This window comes from Bombina bombina, chromosome 6 (genome assembly GCF_027579735.1).
Source record: "Bombina bombina isolate aBomBom1 chromosome 6, aBomBom1.pri, whole genome shotgun sequence".
Lineage (NCBI taxonomy): Eukaryota > Metazoa > Chordata > Amphibia > Anura > Bombinatoridae > Bombina > Bombina bombina.
The window spans coordinates 1,109,846,522-1,109,865,724 of record NC_069504.1 but is presented as its reverse complement, the minus strand read 5'-3'; the positions used below and the strand labels follow the sequence as shown (position 1 = coordinate 1,109,865,724).

General features: G+C 39.3%; 1 protein-coding gene across 1 annotated transcript in view; it reads left to right on the top strand.

Annotated features, from left to right (window-relative positions):
- The window catches only part of PARVG (parvin gamma), a 215,340-nt gene extending 197,088 nt beyond the window's left edge, over window positions 1-18,252 (top strand). The window contains exons 10-13 of the mRNA XM_053719049.1: window positions 1,773-1,841; window positions 4,402-4,503; window positions 13,727-13,799; window positions 17,983-18,252. Coding sequence (XP_053575024.1) covers window positions 1,773-1,841; window positions 4,402-4,503; window positions 13,727-13,799; window positions 17,983-18,056 — 318 coding nt within the window. The 3' untranslated portion in view covers window positions 18,057-18,252. The remainder of the gene's footprint in view (window positions 1-1,772; window positions 1,842-4,401; window positions 4,504-13,726; window positions 13,800-17,982) is intronic.
- Window positions 18,253-19,203: the final 951 nt, after the last annotated feature.

Here is a 19,203-nt window from a genome sequence, read left to right as displayed (position 1 = left end):
CCATTTCCCAGTTTTGCATAACTAACACATTTATAATAATATACTTTTAACCTCTGTGATTATCTTGTATCTAAGCCTCTGCAAACTGCCCCTTTTTTCAGTTCTTTTGACAGACTTGCAGTCTAGCCAAACAGTGCCTGCTCCCAGATAACTTCTCGTGCACGAGCACAGTGTTATCTATATGAAATACGTGAACTAACACCCTCTAGTGGTGAAAAACTGTTAAAATGCAATCTGAAGGAGGTGGGCTTCAAGGTCTAAGGAAATAGCATATGAACCTCCTAAGTTAAGCTTTCAACTAAGAATACCAAGAGAACAAAGCAAAATTGGTGATAAAAGTAAATTGGAAAATTGTTTAAAATTACATGCTCTATCTGAATCATGAAAGTTTATTTTGGCCTAGACTGTCCCTTTAACGCACCGCAAACAACCGCAAACAGTCCATTTGCACAATCGCAAACTACCATTTTCACAAGGTTGGATACCAAGCTAGCCATGTCCCGTTCCTTGTCCTCACTAATGTCATTGAAGGTCTCTTCCTCCACATACCAGGCAATTCCTCTCTGAACAAGGAACAGAGCAACCCCAGACGATCTTTCTGTGTGTATTTAGTCTCTCTATGGGAAAAAGGGGCAACCAGACGTGGACTCCTTGCTCAGTGTGCTTAGAGGAATACTGCTACACTACAGGAAAGTTCTACTCTGTGAAAAGCATTGCTGGGCTAAAAGAAGTTGCACCCAGGTGGTAAATCGCCATAGAACAGGCTAACAATGGTATTGAGCTGGTTGTTCGTTCCTGTGAGTGCATTTCTCTCTGTGTGTATTTAGTCTCCCTATGGGAAAAAGGGGCAACCAGACGTGGACTCCTTGCTCAGTGTGCTTAGAGGAATACTGCTACACCTCACTGACGAGGCCCAATGAAGGCCGAAATGATCGTCTGGGGTTGCTGTGTTCCTTGTTCAGAGAGGAATTGCCTGGTATTTCGGCGCTGGACTGACCGTAATAGGCGGGATCAGACTGATATACTACAGGAAAGTTCTACTCTGTGAAAAGCTTAACTGGGCTAAAAGAAGTTGCACCCAGGTGGTAAATCGCCATAAATCAGGCTAACAATGGTATTGAGCTGGTTGTTCGTTCCTGTGAGTGCATATCTTTCTGTGAATATATATATATATATATATATATATATACTGTGTATATATACACACATACATACTAAGGTATCAATATATATAGAAATATCTATTTAAAATAAAAATAATATTTTCCTGTATGTGAAGAACATTGTAATTGGAAATATTAACTCCTGTCATGCTAGTCCGCAAAGGATAAGTGTTGTTTTTTTTCTTTTGCACTCTCAATTGATGTCTACAGGAGAATAAGTTAACACAGTTGTGCTATACAAAGTCCTTAAGTTAGCGTGCATCAGCTTTTGCTCGTATGCCAAACTTTTACTTTCAACTTGTAATACGCCTGCTAACCTGTAAACGCAACAATATTACTTCTAGCGATGTTTACACTTGAGTGGGAGCGCTAAATAGTGAGCCACTTGTAATCCCGGTCACTGATGGGGTTAATCACAAACCTTCAGGAAATTATGTCTTATGATTTTTTTTCTAAATTCACTAGTAAAGCCTATGCAGATTTTTGCAGATAGACCATTTGCTAGGCTTTTATTAAGAATTGTGATCGATTCCATTGTCAATATTTTTGCCCTTTTTTGTCCATTTAACTGTAAAAATGTCATTAGTCTATTTTGTTTTTGTCTTTCAGGCAATAATTAACTTTGTGAACAAACATCTTGCAAATCTGAACCTCACAGTGACAGATCTGGATACTCAGGTACAATACACTGTGACTTCAGGTGTGCACTGCTTAGGATATAGGTCACTGCTGTCTTTTTCATTTGACATATATAGACAAATGGCTGACCATATACATGTAATAAACAGTGTTATAGGGGAAAATTAAAGGACCATGTAACTCAAAATGTAACAACACAATCACATAAAATGTTTAATTGACTACACCATGCACCAATGCACATTCCTAATTTATTTTGCTGCCTTCTGCTGTAAAATACATCTAAAGATTGTGCTTGTCAAATTTTCCCAGAGATATTTTGGTTAATGCTACTTTCCTGTGAACTATCATTATTAGTCTCTCTCACCTTGTCTCTCTAATCATTTGCTCTCAAGGTCAATTAAGCAATTTAGATAATAGAAGCATATATTAGAATGTTGTTGAAAATTGCTCTGTCTGAATAAGTCAAGAAAAATTGGTTTATGTCCCTTTAAAGGGATATAAAGTAAAATATGAGAAGTATTTATATTATTGTAATAATCACACATGCCATGCTTTCAAACACATCACTACTATTGAATTAGTTGGCATGATTTATTTTGTCATTGATAGTTTATATTTTACTTGCATGTGCTTGTGTGGAAACCCCAATGACAAACCTAAGATAAAAGCATGAGTATTTTCTTTACTCAACCGAATATAAGAAAAACAGATTTTATGGTTATATCATATTCATAAATTCGGCTTTTAAAAGGACATTGAACCAAAGTATCTTTAAAAAAGACACAAATGCAAAAATTCCAATTCCAAAAAATTCTCAAACATAAAACTGTTCAATAAATACCTTCTGTAGTCGTTGCCTTCAAAGTTCTTCACCATTGAACTTCCTCCATGGGGCTGATTATGCAGGGATCATGGAGATCATGCCTTGGTAGGACTGGGGGAAATCTGGAGTATGCAAATAGATTTTGTACACAAATGTTAGTTACCAGCTCCACATTAGCATGGCCTCTTACAGTACAGCGCAAGCTTTCATTGCCGGCTGTTTCTTCTTGTGCGCAACTGCACATGCACACGGGAGGGCACTCAAATGGCGTTAGTATGGGGTGCCTGAGTAAAATACCACTGTTTACTGACTAGTTGGGTGATTAAACATAAGTCTGGAAGAGTGGATAGCAGAACATCAGAACATATTTTAGGAAAAGTCTAAAAAAAAAAAAGAAGGAATAGTTTGCATTATTGGATTTATTGCACATAATTTTATCTGTTAAATCAAGCCAATAAATATAAAGCCACACAAGATACGTGCAAGTATAAATTACACATGATTCAGATAGAGCTTTAAAAGATGTTCTAATGTATTTCTATTATCACATTTTGTTCTTGGTGCCGTCTTTTAAGGAGTATACCTAGTTACGCTAAGAAACATGCACATGTCCTGAGCACTATATGGCAACAGTGTTTACAACTATTTTTCTAATATTATACATTTTAAACACTGATTCCATATAGTGCCTAAGTGGCCCACCTAGATATGCTCTGCAATAGGGGCATTAGTACAGGGGTCTCAGAGGTATCAAATGATAGTTGAGACCACACCTTAAGGTGCTGGCTTTGCTACAGGGGGACCTGTCCTGTTTGACTCAGGCTTCACCTGCATCATGCCAGTGCCCCCTGCAAAATAGTGCTCACATTGTAAGGAAATGTATGACTTTGCCTTTGGAGATATTGTTTAAGGGTTTCCAAGATGGCTACCACAGTGTTGCTGTACAAACAAATCTGCCACCATTGTTATACAGGATGGCTGCACAAGCGCAGATCTTGTGCACAAACTATCCAGGGGGGAAGGACAAGTCACAGTCAGCTTCTGATAATTGCAAAAGGCCAGAAACAACAATATAGAAATGGGGGCCCGGACACAACCTTTGCCCTAAGGTTCAGTGTCAGCAAAATTGTTTCATTACGATTTTTTTCAACTCCAGTTGTCACCAAAACCTAATTTGTTAGATTTAAAGGGACATTACAATAAAAAATGAATTTCCCAAAAGTATTTAATTATGTGAACATGTTTCATTTTAATAACGTTTGGTACAGTGCAACCGCAATAATAAAATAAAACATGATCAGTAAAAAATATATTATTTTACAGTATAATAAACAATATAACACAATATACACACATATACAAAATGCCCACAATCCTCCGACTCATATAGGTTTAATATTCATGTTCTAGTTTCAATATTGTAACAAAACAGGTTGAGTTTCGGTTGACACATGTAAATTGTATTGTCATTCAATACTGTCTAAAGCATTATTTCTCAACCCAAGTGACCTCAAGGACCGGTACATTTTAGCCGGATGTCTCCAGGGCTAAAGGGATCATTTACATTACACCTTCGCTGTAGATGACAATACTGCTTTTATCATTCTGCTACTGGCAGTAAACCATTGCCCTCCAACAGTGAAGTGTAGTGAAATGCCAGATGCCTTCTAACGCAAATTTCAACACTGATATTTTACCTTGATAACAATGCAGATACCTTTATAACATCACACTATTGTGACGATGCCTTATGAGTCTAATATCTTTCTGTAGTTTGCAGATGGGGTGATTTTGTTGCTGCTAATTGGCCAGTTGGAAGGCTACTTTATAAACCTAAGCAGCTTCTTCCTAACACCAGGCTCACATGAAAATAAGGTAAGTTGCAAAAAGGATTATAAATTATGACTTTATTTTCTTTTCACCATATGGTTAAAGTTATTGAGTATCAGATAGTAGTTTTCATAGGCAGTTTCAGTAAACTGGCACCCAGACACTCACTCGAATGTTACATATATGCATCAGGCTATAGCATACTTAGATATGTAATTGTGTCAAGGACATTTATAAATGAGTCACTAGAGTGTGTAGCCAATGACTGAAATATGTTATTCCCCTAGAATTTAAATTGGAAACCCACAAGCTTCTGATTACAGGAAAAGGGGAAAAATAAATAGTGAAAGTATTCTGCAGGGTTGTTTTTACTGCATATCATTAAAGGGACACTGAACCCAAATGTTTTCTTTCATGATTCAGATAGAGCATGCAATTGTAAGCAACTTTCTAATTTACTCCTATTATAAAAATTTTCTTCATTCTCTTGGTATCTTTATTTGAAAAGCAAGAATGTAAGTTTAGATGCCGCCCCATTTTTGGTGAACAACCTGGGTTGTTCTTGCTGATTGGTGGATTAATTTAACCGACCAATAAACAAGTGCTATCCAGGGTCTGAACCAAAAAATAGCTTAGATGCCTTCTTTTTCAATTGAAGATAGCAAGAGAACGAAGAAAAAATGATAATAGGAGTAAATTAGAAAGTTGCTTAAAATTGCATGCTCTATCCGAATCACGAAAGAAAAAAAAAAAATGGGTTCAGTGTCCCTTTAAGTATTTTATAGTAAAATCTCAGAAGGTTTCATGTCCCTGTAAAACATTTGTAATTCTCTTTCAATATATGTATCTTAACAACAGGACTATGATATTTATTAAGAACAGTATTCATTGTGGTAGCACAAGCAAAGCAGTTTGTTCTTGCACAATGTCTAGTGAAAGCACAAATAAAAAAATCCAAAAATACATAATAAAGATTATTTTCCAAATTACTGCCCCATCACATTATTAACTCCTTAACCACCAGGGAATGCAATGTGGATTGTGGCAGTATAGGTAGTTTCACAATTGCAGCGAACAATCCTGTTAAGGATGTTTTTAATCTCTTTAGAAAGTATGACAATATAAATAAAAAGGCACTATATATAGAAAATAATTACAATAAAAAAATTAATAATTAAAAGAATAAAAAAACAATTGAAATAGTAATATAAATAGTATTGACATGAGTAATTTGTCAATTAACAGACAAGATCACAGACATAAACAAATTCGTTTTGGATGAATCATTCATTATTAAATTTATTTATTTATTTTATTTGTCTAAAATTTGCTCATGGGGGTCATTGAATTCAGGTAAATTTTGATAATGTTACTTGTTAAATAACAGGAAATCGTTAAGCCCTTATTTTGTATGGGGAAGATCTTTAAGGCAGATGAGGAGCAGCTGGAAAGTAGCTTAAACGTAAATAGAGTAGTTGGTAATGCTAATGCTATAAGCCAGCTGTCATGAGATGCAGGAAATATGCAGGACACAGCAATGATGGTACAACTCTATTTTATTACAGAGCACAGAAACATACATCTAGTCAGGTTGATTGTACTAAATAACTACGACACAGACTACCGGACCTAAGCCCCGCCCCAAACTAGTGACATCACATCCTGCTCTCATCACATCTTCCCCTTTTTCAAAGGCGAAGCATACATTTGAATATAACAAATAACAAGGTACACAAACAGAGTATACAACAACATTTTTTTTCGAACAATATATAAGCAAATAGGTTCAGAAAATATAAACACATAAATTACATCCTGACTTGGACATCGGGGTAGACTACCCTAGTCCACAGTGACCATGGGATTATTCTGCCCATACTTCCGGTCACTGTTCTAGCTAAAGTCAGTCCCTATATCGGGCCGGAAGTTTCACCACTCTTCCGCTTGATGTAACTTTGCATGAACTGTCCTCTGATACAGAAGATGGTGAATAAGAGTCCGCTGGAGGCAAAGATATATCCCTGCTGTGATCTTGCTGAGGGGAAGGCACCTCTCTTAGAACAGGGGATCCCACTGGCGGTGGTACTGAGGCATCCGGTTTCAGACTCTCAGGTACAGGCTGAAGATGTCTTCGGTTACGGCATGTAACCGTCCCTCCATCATTAAGGACTGTATAAGACCTTGGTTCTGGAGACCGTCCAATTACCGTAGCAGGCGTCTTCAATTCCTTCTTATCATCCAGTTTAATTCTGACAGTTTGCCCTGCATTCAGTTCCTATAAGGGCCTGACAGAATGTCTCCTGTTGTAGAAGAAACAATAACCCTTTTTGGCCTCTTCATCCCTCCTAAGGACTTCGTCCCGAGGAACAGGGCCAGGCGGCTTGAAGACACCCACCGAGGGTAAAGTGGTGCAAATCTGGTGTCCTAGCATCAGCTGTGCCGGGCTAAACCCGGTGGCTTGAAAGGCGCTTCGCCCTGTATGACAAGAGGGCTAGGTATGGCTCAGATTGCTTTAGAATGAATTTTGTTGTTTGAACTGCCCTTTCAGCCATTCCGTTGGCCTGCAGATAATGTGGACTTGACGTGGAATGTACAAAGTCATATTCCCTGCTGAAAGCACTGAACTCTGTAGAAGCGAACTGCATACCATTATCACTCACCAGCTCCATTGGAATGCCCCACCGGGCAAACAAGCTCTTCAGACGAATGATAACGGCTTGACTTGTGATATCATTCAGAGGTGCAATTTCCAAATACCTAGAATAGTAGTCGATCACAACAAGGAACTTTTTCCCGTACAGTTCACACAAATCAGCAGCTATTTTCTGCCACGGCCCCGCAGGCAACGGAGTAGAATCAAGGGCTCCCTTCTCTGAGTAGGCCGGCGTTCCCGGCAAAAGGCACATTTAGACACGTGATTTGCAATGTCGGAGCTGATCCCAGGCCACCACACAGCTGTAGCTGCCCTTTCTCTGCACTTTGTAATGCCTAAGTGGCCATCGTGAATCCTGTTCAACATCTCCTTCCTCATGCTGACAGGAATAATGATGCAGTCTTGGAACAGCACCAACCCCTCCAGCTCTGTGAGCTGCGACCTCTCTGGCTGGTAAGAACTTAAAGACATCCAGGCTGCCGGCTCTCGGGCCAGCCTTCTTTTATGTACTTTATAACCTCTTGCAGATCTGTGTCCAAATATATCTCTTTCTTTATCTCCTCCAGTTTCCTTGAAGAAATGGACTTAGAGGCCAGAACTGAATCAACACTTTCACATCAGATTCAGTGGAGGATTCTTCAGCAGCAGCCAGCGGGAGCCTGGATAGTGTATCCGCCACAACCAGTTGTTTCCCCGGCACATGCACTGCCTGAACATTGAATCTGAGCAGTCTCATTAAAAGTCTCTGGTATCTTAAGGGTGTTTTGTCGATATCATAAGAGTTGATTAGAGGGACTAGCGGTTTGTGGTCAGTCTCCAGACTAAATTTCTCCAAACCCACTAGATAACGCTGAAAGCGCTCACAGGCCCAAACTGCAGCCAGGCACTCTTTCTCAATTTGAGTGTATTTTGACTCTGCAGCCGTCAGTGTGCGGGAACAATAGGCGATGGGCTGTAGTTTATTTTCATTTAATTGCAGGAGAGCAGCCCCCAACCCATAACTGCTTGCATCAGCACTAACCACAGTCTTTTTGGAATGGTCGTAGAACCCCAGCACTGGGGCAGACCCCAGCAGGGACTTGGCCTGCATAAAAGCTTTTTCTTGTGAAGGTCCCCAGACCCAGGCAACGTCTTTCTTTAGCAACTCTGTGATAGGGTGTAGAACTGTTGATAAATCTGGAAGAAACTTGCCCACATAATTTACAAGGCCCAATATCTGTCTCAGCTCATGTACATCAGAAGGACTTTTTATCTGTTCAATAGCACAAATTTTCTCGGGGTCTGGCTTGATGCCATCCCCATTGATGATATGCCCAAAGTAACATAATTCAGTTTTCCTAAAATTGTATTTCTCTTTATTTAACTTCAGCCCAGACTCTTTGATAGCCTGCAGCACACAACTTAAATGCTGATCATTCTCCTCCGCTGTAGACCCATACACCAGAATGTCGTCCATGTCGACTGCCATGCCCACGTGGTCACTTAGGAGAGAACTCATTTCCCTTTGAAAAATTTCTGGAGCAGAGGATATCCCGAAGGGGAGTCTGCAGAAGCAAAACCGACCTACCGGTGTGATAAAGGTAGTCAGTTTGCGTCACTTTGGATCCAGGGGGATCTGCCAAAAGCTGCTAGAAGCGTCTAATGTAGAAAAGAACTTCGCTCCAGCCAACTTTGGAGCTATGTCTTCTAATGTCGGCAGCATACAATACAATACCGCTCACATAAGTGCACACTTTTTATCTTTCTGACAGCGGATCTACAATACCGCTCACATAAGTGCAAAAGGAAAAGTTTTAACAGCTGTAAGTTCAAACAGCTTGAAAAAGATCACCTACATCTAAACACGCCAAACATCCAGCGTGCACCGTCACAGCCTATCCTAAGAGAGGTGTGACCTCCAACCACCAATCAGAAACGGAGGCTTGTCATTTTAAGCCGCGAAGGAGCGGAACGGAGAAGGACGCTCACAGAAGCTTAACATCGACTCATACACGATTCCAAACAGACTTTTGTAAGGTACCTTACAGCTTGTTAATAACCTCTCCTTACACAAGGTGACATTTTGTTTTTGAGTTATATTTAAAGACCATCCATTATTAGGTCATTTGACTTACCGAAGTACCTATAGGGAGACGTCCCTTGTTTTATTTGTTTTTATTTGTTGGATTTGCCACTACTTTTATGAATCTTATTGCTATATATTGAATTGTCTATAGTCAATATAGATCATTAAACCTTTTTTTTATATACATACACTATCTTCTTTATTTACGGACAAAGTTCTATCCAACATTTTTCACTGTAATATCTATCATCACAAGCGCTACTTACATTTTTTAACCTCACATTACTCTAATCAAAGAAAAGAAAAAACACGCATCACGGACACTTTCCAATCTATCTAAAATCACAGAAACAATATTATTATTCTTTATATTATACTTAGACAATATAATATATCAGTCCACACTAGGACATATATCCTATAATTCGTTGTTTGAAACTCACAGACACAATTGTCTTTTTACTTTTGTTGAATTGATTTGATAATATTCAGAGTCACTTAGATAAATCACACAAATGATGGTAGTATAAATCCTAGCTTATTCTACAAGCGCCAGTGGAAATCTAAACTCATACATTCTAATGTCGGCAGCACAAATCTCTCTCTCTTCACTGCCTCATTCAACCTTTTCAGGTCCACACAGATGCGCACCTTTCCGTTTTTCTTTGCAACTGGAACAATAGGGGCACACCAATCAGTTGCTTCAACAACCTCTTCAATAACCCCCATAGACTTCATGCGCATAAGCTCTTTCTCCACTTGAGGCATGAGCGGGAACGGAATTATACGGGGAGTAGAAATACTGTATGGGACTGCGTCACTTTTAAGTGCTATACGAACTGGCTTGCAATTCAGTAGGCACAATTCGCCAAACATATCTTCGGAGATCTCATTTACTCTGGCCACGAGGCCCAAATCACAGGCTGCTTTTCTGCTCAATAAATTGCTAACACACTGGCCTCGAATCACATGCATCCACATGGTGAATTTTCTTTGCTTGTACTCACAGCTGGCAAGAAATTTCCCCGCACAATCAATGCGGCCACCGGGACTATGGACATTTGTAGTAACCTTCGTCAGCTGGGGCTGTCGAGGCAGTTTCATAAATGCAGCAAAAGACATTACAGTGATATCTGCTCCTGTGTCAATCTTAAAATCAACTTTGGCTCCCATTACAGTAAAAGTAGCTTTCCAATCTTCTTCTGAGCTTGGCCGTTCCACAACAGACCCCACAAAAGACACTTCCTGACCCTCCTGGTCACTGTCCACCTGCATCTCCTTAATGTATTCAGTTTTACACACCACTTCAAAATGGCCCATTCTGTTACATTTTTTGCATCTTTTATCTCTGGCAGGGCATATAACACTCTGATCATGGGCACGGAAGCACCATGTACATCGGGCATGCTGCGCCCATCCACTTCTAGGCCTGTCCATTATTTTAGATCTACCGCTCACACTGTGCCTTTTACTAGGAGTTTTCTTGGACTGTTGCACTTCATCCACAATACTCTCAGACCTCAGATCAGCACTTTGCTTTTTCACCAGTTCACTCTGTCGGGCCATCCTAATAGCCCCATCTAATGTTAAATCAGGCTCTAACTGCAGCTTCAGTGAGACTTCAGCATCTGCAATTCCAATAACTATTCTGTCTCTGATTTGCTCTTCTTTAGCAACACCAAACTCACAGAATTCAGCTAGTTCATACAGGCTGCGCACAAATGACTCCACAGATTCTCCCACACGCTGATTACGTTTGTGAAAACAAGCTCTCTCATGAATCACATTTCTTTTGGGCACAAAGTGGGCACTGAGTTTATCCATAACTATATGAAAGTTAAATTCTTCCCCTTCTTGGAAAGTAAAAGCATTGAACACTGGCTCCACATCTTTCCCCATAGAGTATAAAAGAGAATTAACTTGTACTTCACCACTCTCCTTGTTCAGTTTGGAAGCAATCCTGAAGCGCTGAAACCGCTGACGCCATGTCGGCCAAGCTGCAGGCTGAGAGAAGTCAAAAGGCTCAGGTGGGGTAAACTTTGACATTGTCATCGATCAGGAACAGAAGCACAGGCCAGAACTTCTGACACCATGTCATGAGATGCAGGACATATGCAGGACACAGCAATGATGGTACAACTCTATTTTATTACAGAGCACAGAAACATACATCTGGTCAGGTTGATTGTACTAAATAACTACGACACAGACTACCGGACCTAAGCCCCGCCCCCAAATTAGTGACATCACATCCTGCTCTCATCACACCAGCATCATCACAATATAGGTACAACTATTTTATGGGGTCAGGATTAGCTAGAAAAAAAAGTAAAGCTTATATACTTGTTGGCTTAATAGATTAACTGACAAGGATCACTTTGAAATAAATGCAAAGACTACAACAAAATTAGAGATTTTTTTGTATTCATCTGAATGCACTAATCTCCAGTGAACAAACCACCACTAATAGAATATGATATTTCCAGCAAAATAGTAGTAATTCTATCTCCTTTAGGTTATAATGCTTTTTATGTTATAATGCTGGGTATAACTGTAAGCTGTTCATCACTTAATAATAAAAAAATATGCTGACTATAAGACTTCACATTTGAAGCTTTAGCTAGTTAATACAATGGATGCTCAAGCTATTCTTCTCATTCATTTCTTTAGTTAGAAGGAGGCATTCGTGTTGTCCACATAATGAACCTCAGGGTGTCCCATATAGAATAAGCCCTTAATACTTTGGTATGCCCATACTCATAGCAACTTAATCTAGCAACAAAATGCTTCTGCACTGCCAATGTCTACCCCAGGAGGTTTTACATAAATTGTATATTTTCACCTGTTTGATGAAAGATTCATGAGTTCCCTGTAGCAGTAGGATTCGTTTGGCTAGGAGCAAACATTTTATTTTTGCTGTCATTCAAATCAAAACACTTGTGCAGATCTGCATACTCACCGGCGCCTTCCTGCCTGTCAGCCACGGAGTGCAACTGAAACCTTAAATCAACTTGTCAATTTCTCTTACACCAACTGTAAACCATAAAAAAGGATATGAGATCACCACTATTAAAACTCTGATTAAGCTGGTAATGTATGGAATAAGTCTTTCCTTGCAATTAGACTTAGGTTAACATTACAGGGACATAAAATCAAAATTTCAACCTATTATGGATCAGACAGAACATTAGATTTAAAAGACACATTTTGATATACTTTATTTAAAAATAAATTTTACTTTGTTTTCTTGATTTCATTTGCTGAATACCATACCTAGGTAGGCTCAGAATCAATGCAGTCCTAGGAGCTAGTTGGTGATTGGTGGATAAACACATATACGTCACTTGTGATTGGCTCTCCAGATGTGCTCAGTTCACTCCCAACTTTTTTTTTTTGCTTTAAAAAGTATAACATTTTTTTTGTATCTCTGTATGTAAAGAGCTGTATTTATCAGCCAATGAGCTACTGATTTGTAAGGGGTCAATTTATTAATGTGTGAGCGGACATGATACGATTAAGCGTATCATGTCCGCCGCCGCTGCACATCGATAAATGCCGACAGCATACGTTGTCGGCATTTATCATTGCACCAGCAGTTCTTGTGAACTGCTGGTGCAATACCGCCCCCTGCAGATTCGCGGCCAATCAGCCGCTAGCAGGGGGTGTCAATTAACCCGATCATATTCGATCGGATTGATTTCTGTCCGCTGTCTCAGAGCAGGCGAACAGGTTGTGGAGCAGCGGTCTTAAGAAACACGGAGCATCAAGCTCCGTACGGAGCTTGATAAATTGACCCCTAAGGATTTGTACACAGATATGCACTTTCCTATAGATGTTTCAATATCAATTTAAACAATTTTTTCTCAAAGGGACATTACACATAAAATATAACTGGGCATGTTATATGAGTGACAAAATGAAAGCGCTATGGATTGCATATCACTGGACATATCCCCACTTGGAGCAGCATAGAGATTTTTCAGGAGCACGGACACATAGTGACAGAACAGAAATTGTTTTAAAATACAATGCTCTAGAAACATACTTTTTTTTCAGTTAAAGTTACTTTTTACTAGTTTTACTAGATTCCCCCCCCACAGTATGGAAACACTGCACCAAAATTATGAGTATGTCTGTGCTGCCAATATATTGTGACCTGTCTCATAGTTAAAGGGACAGTAAAATATTTATACAATAATTCTGGGTTTTGGAATATGCACATTTGAAACACATTTTAGGCTTGTAACCCTGCTACATATCTGTCCCTAATTGGCCCCAACAAGAGAGCAAAACAAAGGATATTTTGTTTCCAAAATTACAGTGTTTAGCTGTATCCACTTGAGTCCTGATGTGGGTTGACTTAAGATATGATTGCAGCAAACAAGATAACAATGTATTAAAAACATTTTCATACTCAACCATCATGTATGTAAGCTTATTGTATGACTTCTGAAAAATGTAATTACAAGGTGCTTACTGTCTCTTTAAGACATATTTTGTATGGTGATGATCAGCCACTGATGTGTTTGTTTGTTTTGTTTTATCAACAGATCCACAATGTTTCTCTTGCCTTGGATTTGTTAATGGACGGAGAGACATTACAATACCCTATCAATTCTGAAGGTCAGTGGTCTGGTTTCCAAAATGCTCCCTGCTGCTGACTACTCAGCAAACAGGTCTGTTAATGATGGAAAATATTCTGCCCCTCATATATATCAGGCTGCTAGGATCTGGGCCAACAAAATAAAATAAATAAATTATAAAACAAAAAACATTACTTTTCTAACTACTGCCCCATTACACTATAACCCCTAAACCACGACAACCCTCAATGCAAAAATACCCTAAACCGCCAAAACCCTACAACACAAAATAAACAGCATGGCTTAACCCTCCTACCACTATTAACATCTAAACTGCCACATCTGATCATAAAAAAACCTTTGACTGAGTCCCCTAACCACAATTAACTCCTAAACTGCCAAACCCCCAATGCACAAAAAACAAATCCTAAAAGCTGTTCATACCTAAACTGCCACAGCTCCACATACCCCTGGCTAAAATCTCTTGCTGCTAATTGCTCCTATAAACCCCCCTTTCACTATTACCCCCAACTGCTAATCAGCCTATCACCATGGACCCTCCAAACACAAGATCCCCAACCTAAACTGATCCCTAATGTAAGAACACCCTATCCCTAAATTGAGGCCTAATCCAAGACTCACCTTACTGTGGTCTCACCCACATACGTCGTAAACTAAACCACAACCGAAGACCCCCGAAAACCCACTGCTACCCTAAGACCCACTAAAACTCTCAAAGTTTAAAAAAAAATGCTGAGAAAATACTGTTGGTGGTGTAAAGTCAGACAATAATATCATTTTGCTAATATAGGGCTTTTTATTTTAAGTTTACTGTACCTTTCAGATCCTAATTTCTATAATACCATGGTTTATGGGACACTTGTACTTGGCATCATTGCAACATTAAAGGGACATGAGAAATTAAAGCTTCATGATTCAGACAGAACATACAATTTTAAGAGACTTTTCAGTTTAATTCTATTGTCAAATTTCGGGGTAATTTCCAATCATATTTATTGGTGTTTTTTTGGCTCCCGATGTGTGTTTTTCAAATTCTGAGTGATCACAATCCAAATAATAACACTATTTCTGTAATGGAAAAAGTTTGGATCATATCCAAGCAGATAGAGTAAAAATCACCCATATGGTACATTGTCAGCATCAATTTCAGCAGTCACAATTCCCCTGAGTTTTGCCTTTTATTCCGGCAACAAAATAGACACATAGAGGCCTATTTATTAAAGGTCTGTCAGACCTGATCCGACAGTGCAGATCAGGTCCGACAGACTTTGCTGAATGCGGAGAGCATTGCACCACCAACGCCGCCTTCACCCCCAATCGGCTGCCAGCAAGGGGGTGTCAATCAACCCGATTGTACTCGATCGGGTTGAATTGTGGCGATCTCTGTCCGCTTGCTCAGAGCAGGCGGACAGGTTATGGATAAATGGGCCTCATTAAATTCAACACACAAAGGGAGTTGATAAAATGTAAAACTTGCCGTTCAGACATGTATGCCGGTATTCTGAGACGGTTTAGAATAATTCTATTATCATGCACATGTGCAATACACTCTGAAACAGCCACATATGTATAAATAAATGTATGGCCTAGATTCATTAAACCTATGATCCGCACTATTGTATTATCCCTTGTTAGAGCCAGATTACGAGTGGAGCGCTATTTAGCGATTTCGCTAGAGCGCTAATTGAGCTAGAAGTAAACTTTTTGCGTGTGTCAGATTATGCTCGTTTTACAAGTTGGAAGTAAAAAGTTATCGCGTTTGAGCTAACCAGACACACACAGACAGCTTACTTCTAGCGCAATTAGAATATCGTGTGCGTGATAATGTATTCCCTATATAAGTCAATGAAGCAAAAAAGTGGGGAAAAAACCCTACTTGAGCGCTAAACCGAACTCGTTCTCAAGGGCTCTAACCCGACATGAAGAGATCTCAATGTTAAAGCCTTTTGCAGAAACCTCATATCTTTGCGCTCTTATAACTTTTTTTTGCAATTTTTTTTCCAATCATTTTTATTAGATGTTGTTATTATGAGTGTAAGTATGCTTTGTAATGTATTTTTGATGTGTTTTGTGATACTTTTTTGTTTCACGAAACAGTTACCCATAGCTCTGAGTACGCACTAACCCAATGAGCGTCAACTTGAATTACTCCCATGCGATTGCATTTATCTTCAACTTGTAATACAAACACAATTTAATCTGCGCACAAATGATCACAAAAACCTGATATCGCTTGCGCATAAACATATGCGCTCCACTCGTAATCTGGCACTTAGTGGACAGGACAAACATCTACATATGTATATGTACTGGATAGCCAAATATGTAATATCCCATAGAGCTAATGAGATCTGCAGGAAATGAGAGGAATACAGTGAAACACAGAAGGAGCCTCATTGCAGTAAACATAGACAATCAACAGAAGATAATGGAACAAGGCAACTCACAATTAAACATCGGAATAAGTCTTATGAAACTGTTTGTGCTGCACTGAGAAATGCGTTGCTTGCAACATTTTCTCTTTTTAAATACATTTTTAATCTGACACTGCTACTGTGGCATTTTGTTCCCCTGTGATATATCTGGCCTGTATCCTGTTTCCTCTTAAAGGGACATTATACACTCATTTTTTCTTTGCATAAATGTTTTGTAGATGATCTATTTATATAGCTCATAAAGTTGTTGTTTTTTTTTAATGTATAGTTTTGCTTATTTTTCAATAACATTGCTCTGATTTTCAGACTCTTAACCAAGCCCCAAAGTTTTATGTGAATACCGTCAGCTACCTTCTTCAGCTTCCTCCTGTTTGTGTAAAGGGTCTTTTCATATGCAAAAGAAGGGGGAGGGGGGGGGAGTGTCTTATTTCCCACTTGCAGTGGGCTTTCCAGCTACCTTTTCAACAGAGGTAAACCAAGAGCTTCTAAGTAAGTTTTTAAACAGTTTTATACTGGATTTTTATATCGGTGTCTGTGCATCTTATTCTTTATAGTAGTGTCTATTACATGCAGTTATATAACAATGAGTGTATACTGTCCCTTTAATGCTTTTTGTATCTTGACCCTTTAATACGAAGATCAGCGAGAGATACTACCCACATGAAGTAACGCCCAATGGACTGAAATCCAGATGCTGAGGTATCACGTGGCACAAGTCATATCTGCTAGGTGACTCAGAGGACCCTATCTGCCTATTTAGCCCTCGTTGTGCTTAATTGCATCTGATATGCCTTGTTCCACTACCTTCTACTGATTGTCTGCACTATTTCTGTGTTTCATTGTATAGGTGATCGTGTATGTCTGGCCTGACATTTGAGAAGATGTGAAAACATTTTACTCTCAACTTCTAGCAGAGTTAGCGTAGGTGTGTTTAATACAGCTCCACTTGTAATCTAGCCCATTATTGGTAGTTCCAGGTGCCGTTGTCAGAAAACAGAGATAGAATCTCGTGTTAGTTAACAATCTTGGCTATGTTTGACTTGGACAGATTGCAAACACTTTTGTTAATGAAGAAACAAACAAAAAAAATATATATATAATATCAGGGGAAAAACACAAAAGATTTTAATCAACCTCTTCATTTGTTCTCTTGATATCTTTTGTTAAAAAAAACATACCTACTGTATGTAAGCTCAGGAGCAGCAGCCCACTACTAGAGGCTAGCTGCTGATTAGTGGCTACACTCATATGCCTCTTGTAATGGGCTCACCAGCTGTATTCAGCTAGCTCCCAGTATTGCATTGCTGCTTTAGAGCGGATTTAACTATGTGTTTAAAATCTTTGCAGGGGTTAAACACAAACAATAGTGCAACAGCAATGCTCTAAACCATTCTTGCTTTTTTTATGTCCCTTTTTATGTGAGATTTTTTAATATCCTTTACCTCTGGCCAGTACATATAATTTAACAAAAAAGTCTCTAATTGCCTTAAATTTAGCAACAAATATGTTTGGACTTTCAGAACTAATTTAGTAATATGTGGGTGTATTATATGATTATATTTTAAGCAAGGTTATATTTCTATACACTGCCTGATAATACTGTGTGCAGACAGCAAGTGATTCGCTGCAGCAACAAATCTTTCCACCATGTGTAATGAGACCTTTCTGCCAGTGTTAGAAAAAGGGAAGGTAAAACGCGTGACAATATATATGCATGTTGAGTCCATATTTATCTGCTCTAACCTTTTTTTTTATGTTTACCTCTAGATATTGTGAACAGAGATTTAAAATCCACTCTGCGAGTTCTGTACAGCCTGTTCCTTAAACACAAACAAAGCTAAAACGTCAAACAGAACATTAGCTTAGTCATGTCATCCAGCATTCAGAGATGCCCAGCGTATCAAAGGAGGAAAAAAATGAAAATTTCACAGAAATGTTTTTTTTTTCTTTATAAATCTTTTTGTAGAACATAAAATAAATATGTACCGATCTTGCTCCGTTTATTTGTAAGATAATAAATGTCAATCTTTATAGAAATGCCAAAAGTTAATTGTATTTATTGAGGGCTAGATTACAAGTGGAGAACTATTTTAATGTGCGCCCGTAAAGGGGCAAATTTGCCCGTTTACTGACGCATGTTAAATACCCAGCCATTACAGGTGAGAAACATGGCGGCGGTGTTGGGATCCTGCTCTCTCCCTCTTGCACTTATCAGTACCTACCTCCAATCCCATCTCTCTCCTCCTCCTTTGAAGTCCACAGTATTCGCCTGTTCTCCCCCCTCTCCCTCAGAGTGGCAGTCATCTATCGCCCTCCTGGACCGACCTCCCGATTCCTTGACAACTTTGCCGCCTGGCTTCCTCACTTTCTCTACAAATATACCAACCCTAATTCTTGGGTACTTCAACATTCTCATTGACAACCCATCTGCCCCTGCTGCCTCTAAACTTCTTTCACTCCCATCCTCCTTTGGTCTCTCACAATCCACCCTATTCCCTACCCACAGTGATGGACACTCCATCGACCTGGTATTTTCCTACCTCTGCTCTATATCTGACACCACCTGTCACCCTTATCCCATTTCAGACCATTACCTGGTAACCTATAATGTTAATGCAACAGCTAAACCCACTTCTCCATCCCGCCCCCGCACCTATAGAAATCTACATGCTGTGGATCTGCTCCAATTTTCAAAAATCATTCAAGATCATCTCCCTCACACTTCCACTATAACCTGCCCTGATCTTGCTACAGCCCCCTATAACAAAACTCTCTCCTCTGCACTAGACACGCTTGCCCCTACCCCGACTGCGCAAAACTTCATGCCGTCAGTTACAGCCCAGGCACTCTCAGCAAACATGCTATTTGCAAAAATGCTCCCATACTGCTGAGTGTGTCTAGAGGAAAACTATTCTTCTTTCATACACTTCTGCCCTTCACTTAGCCAAGCAAACCTACTTCTCTTCTCTCATATCTACTCTTTCCTAA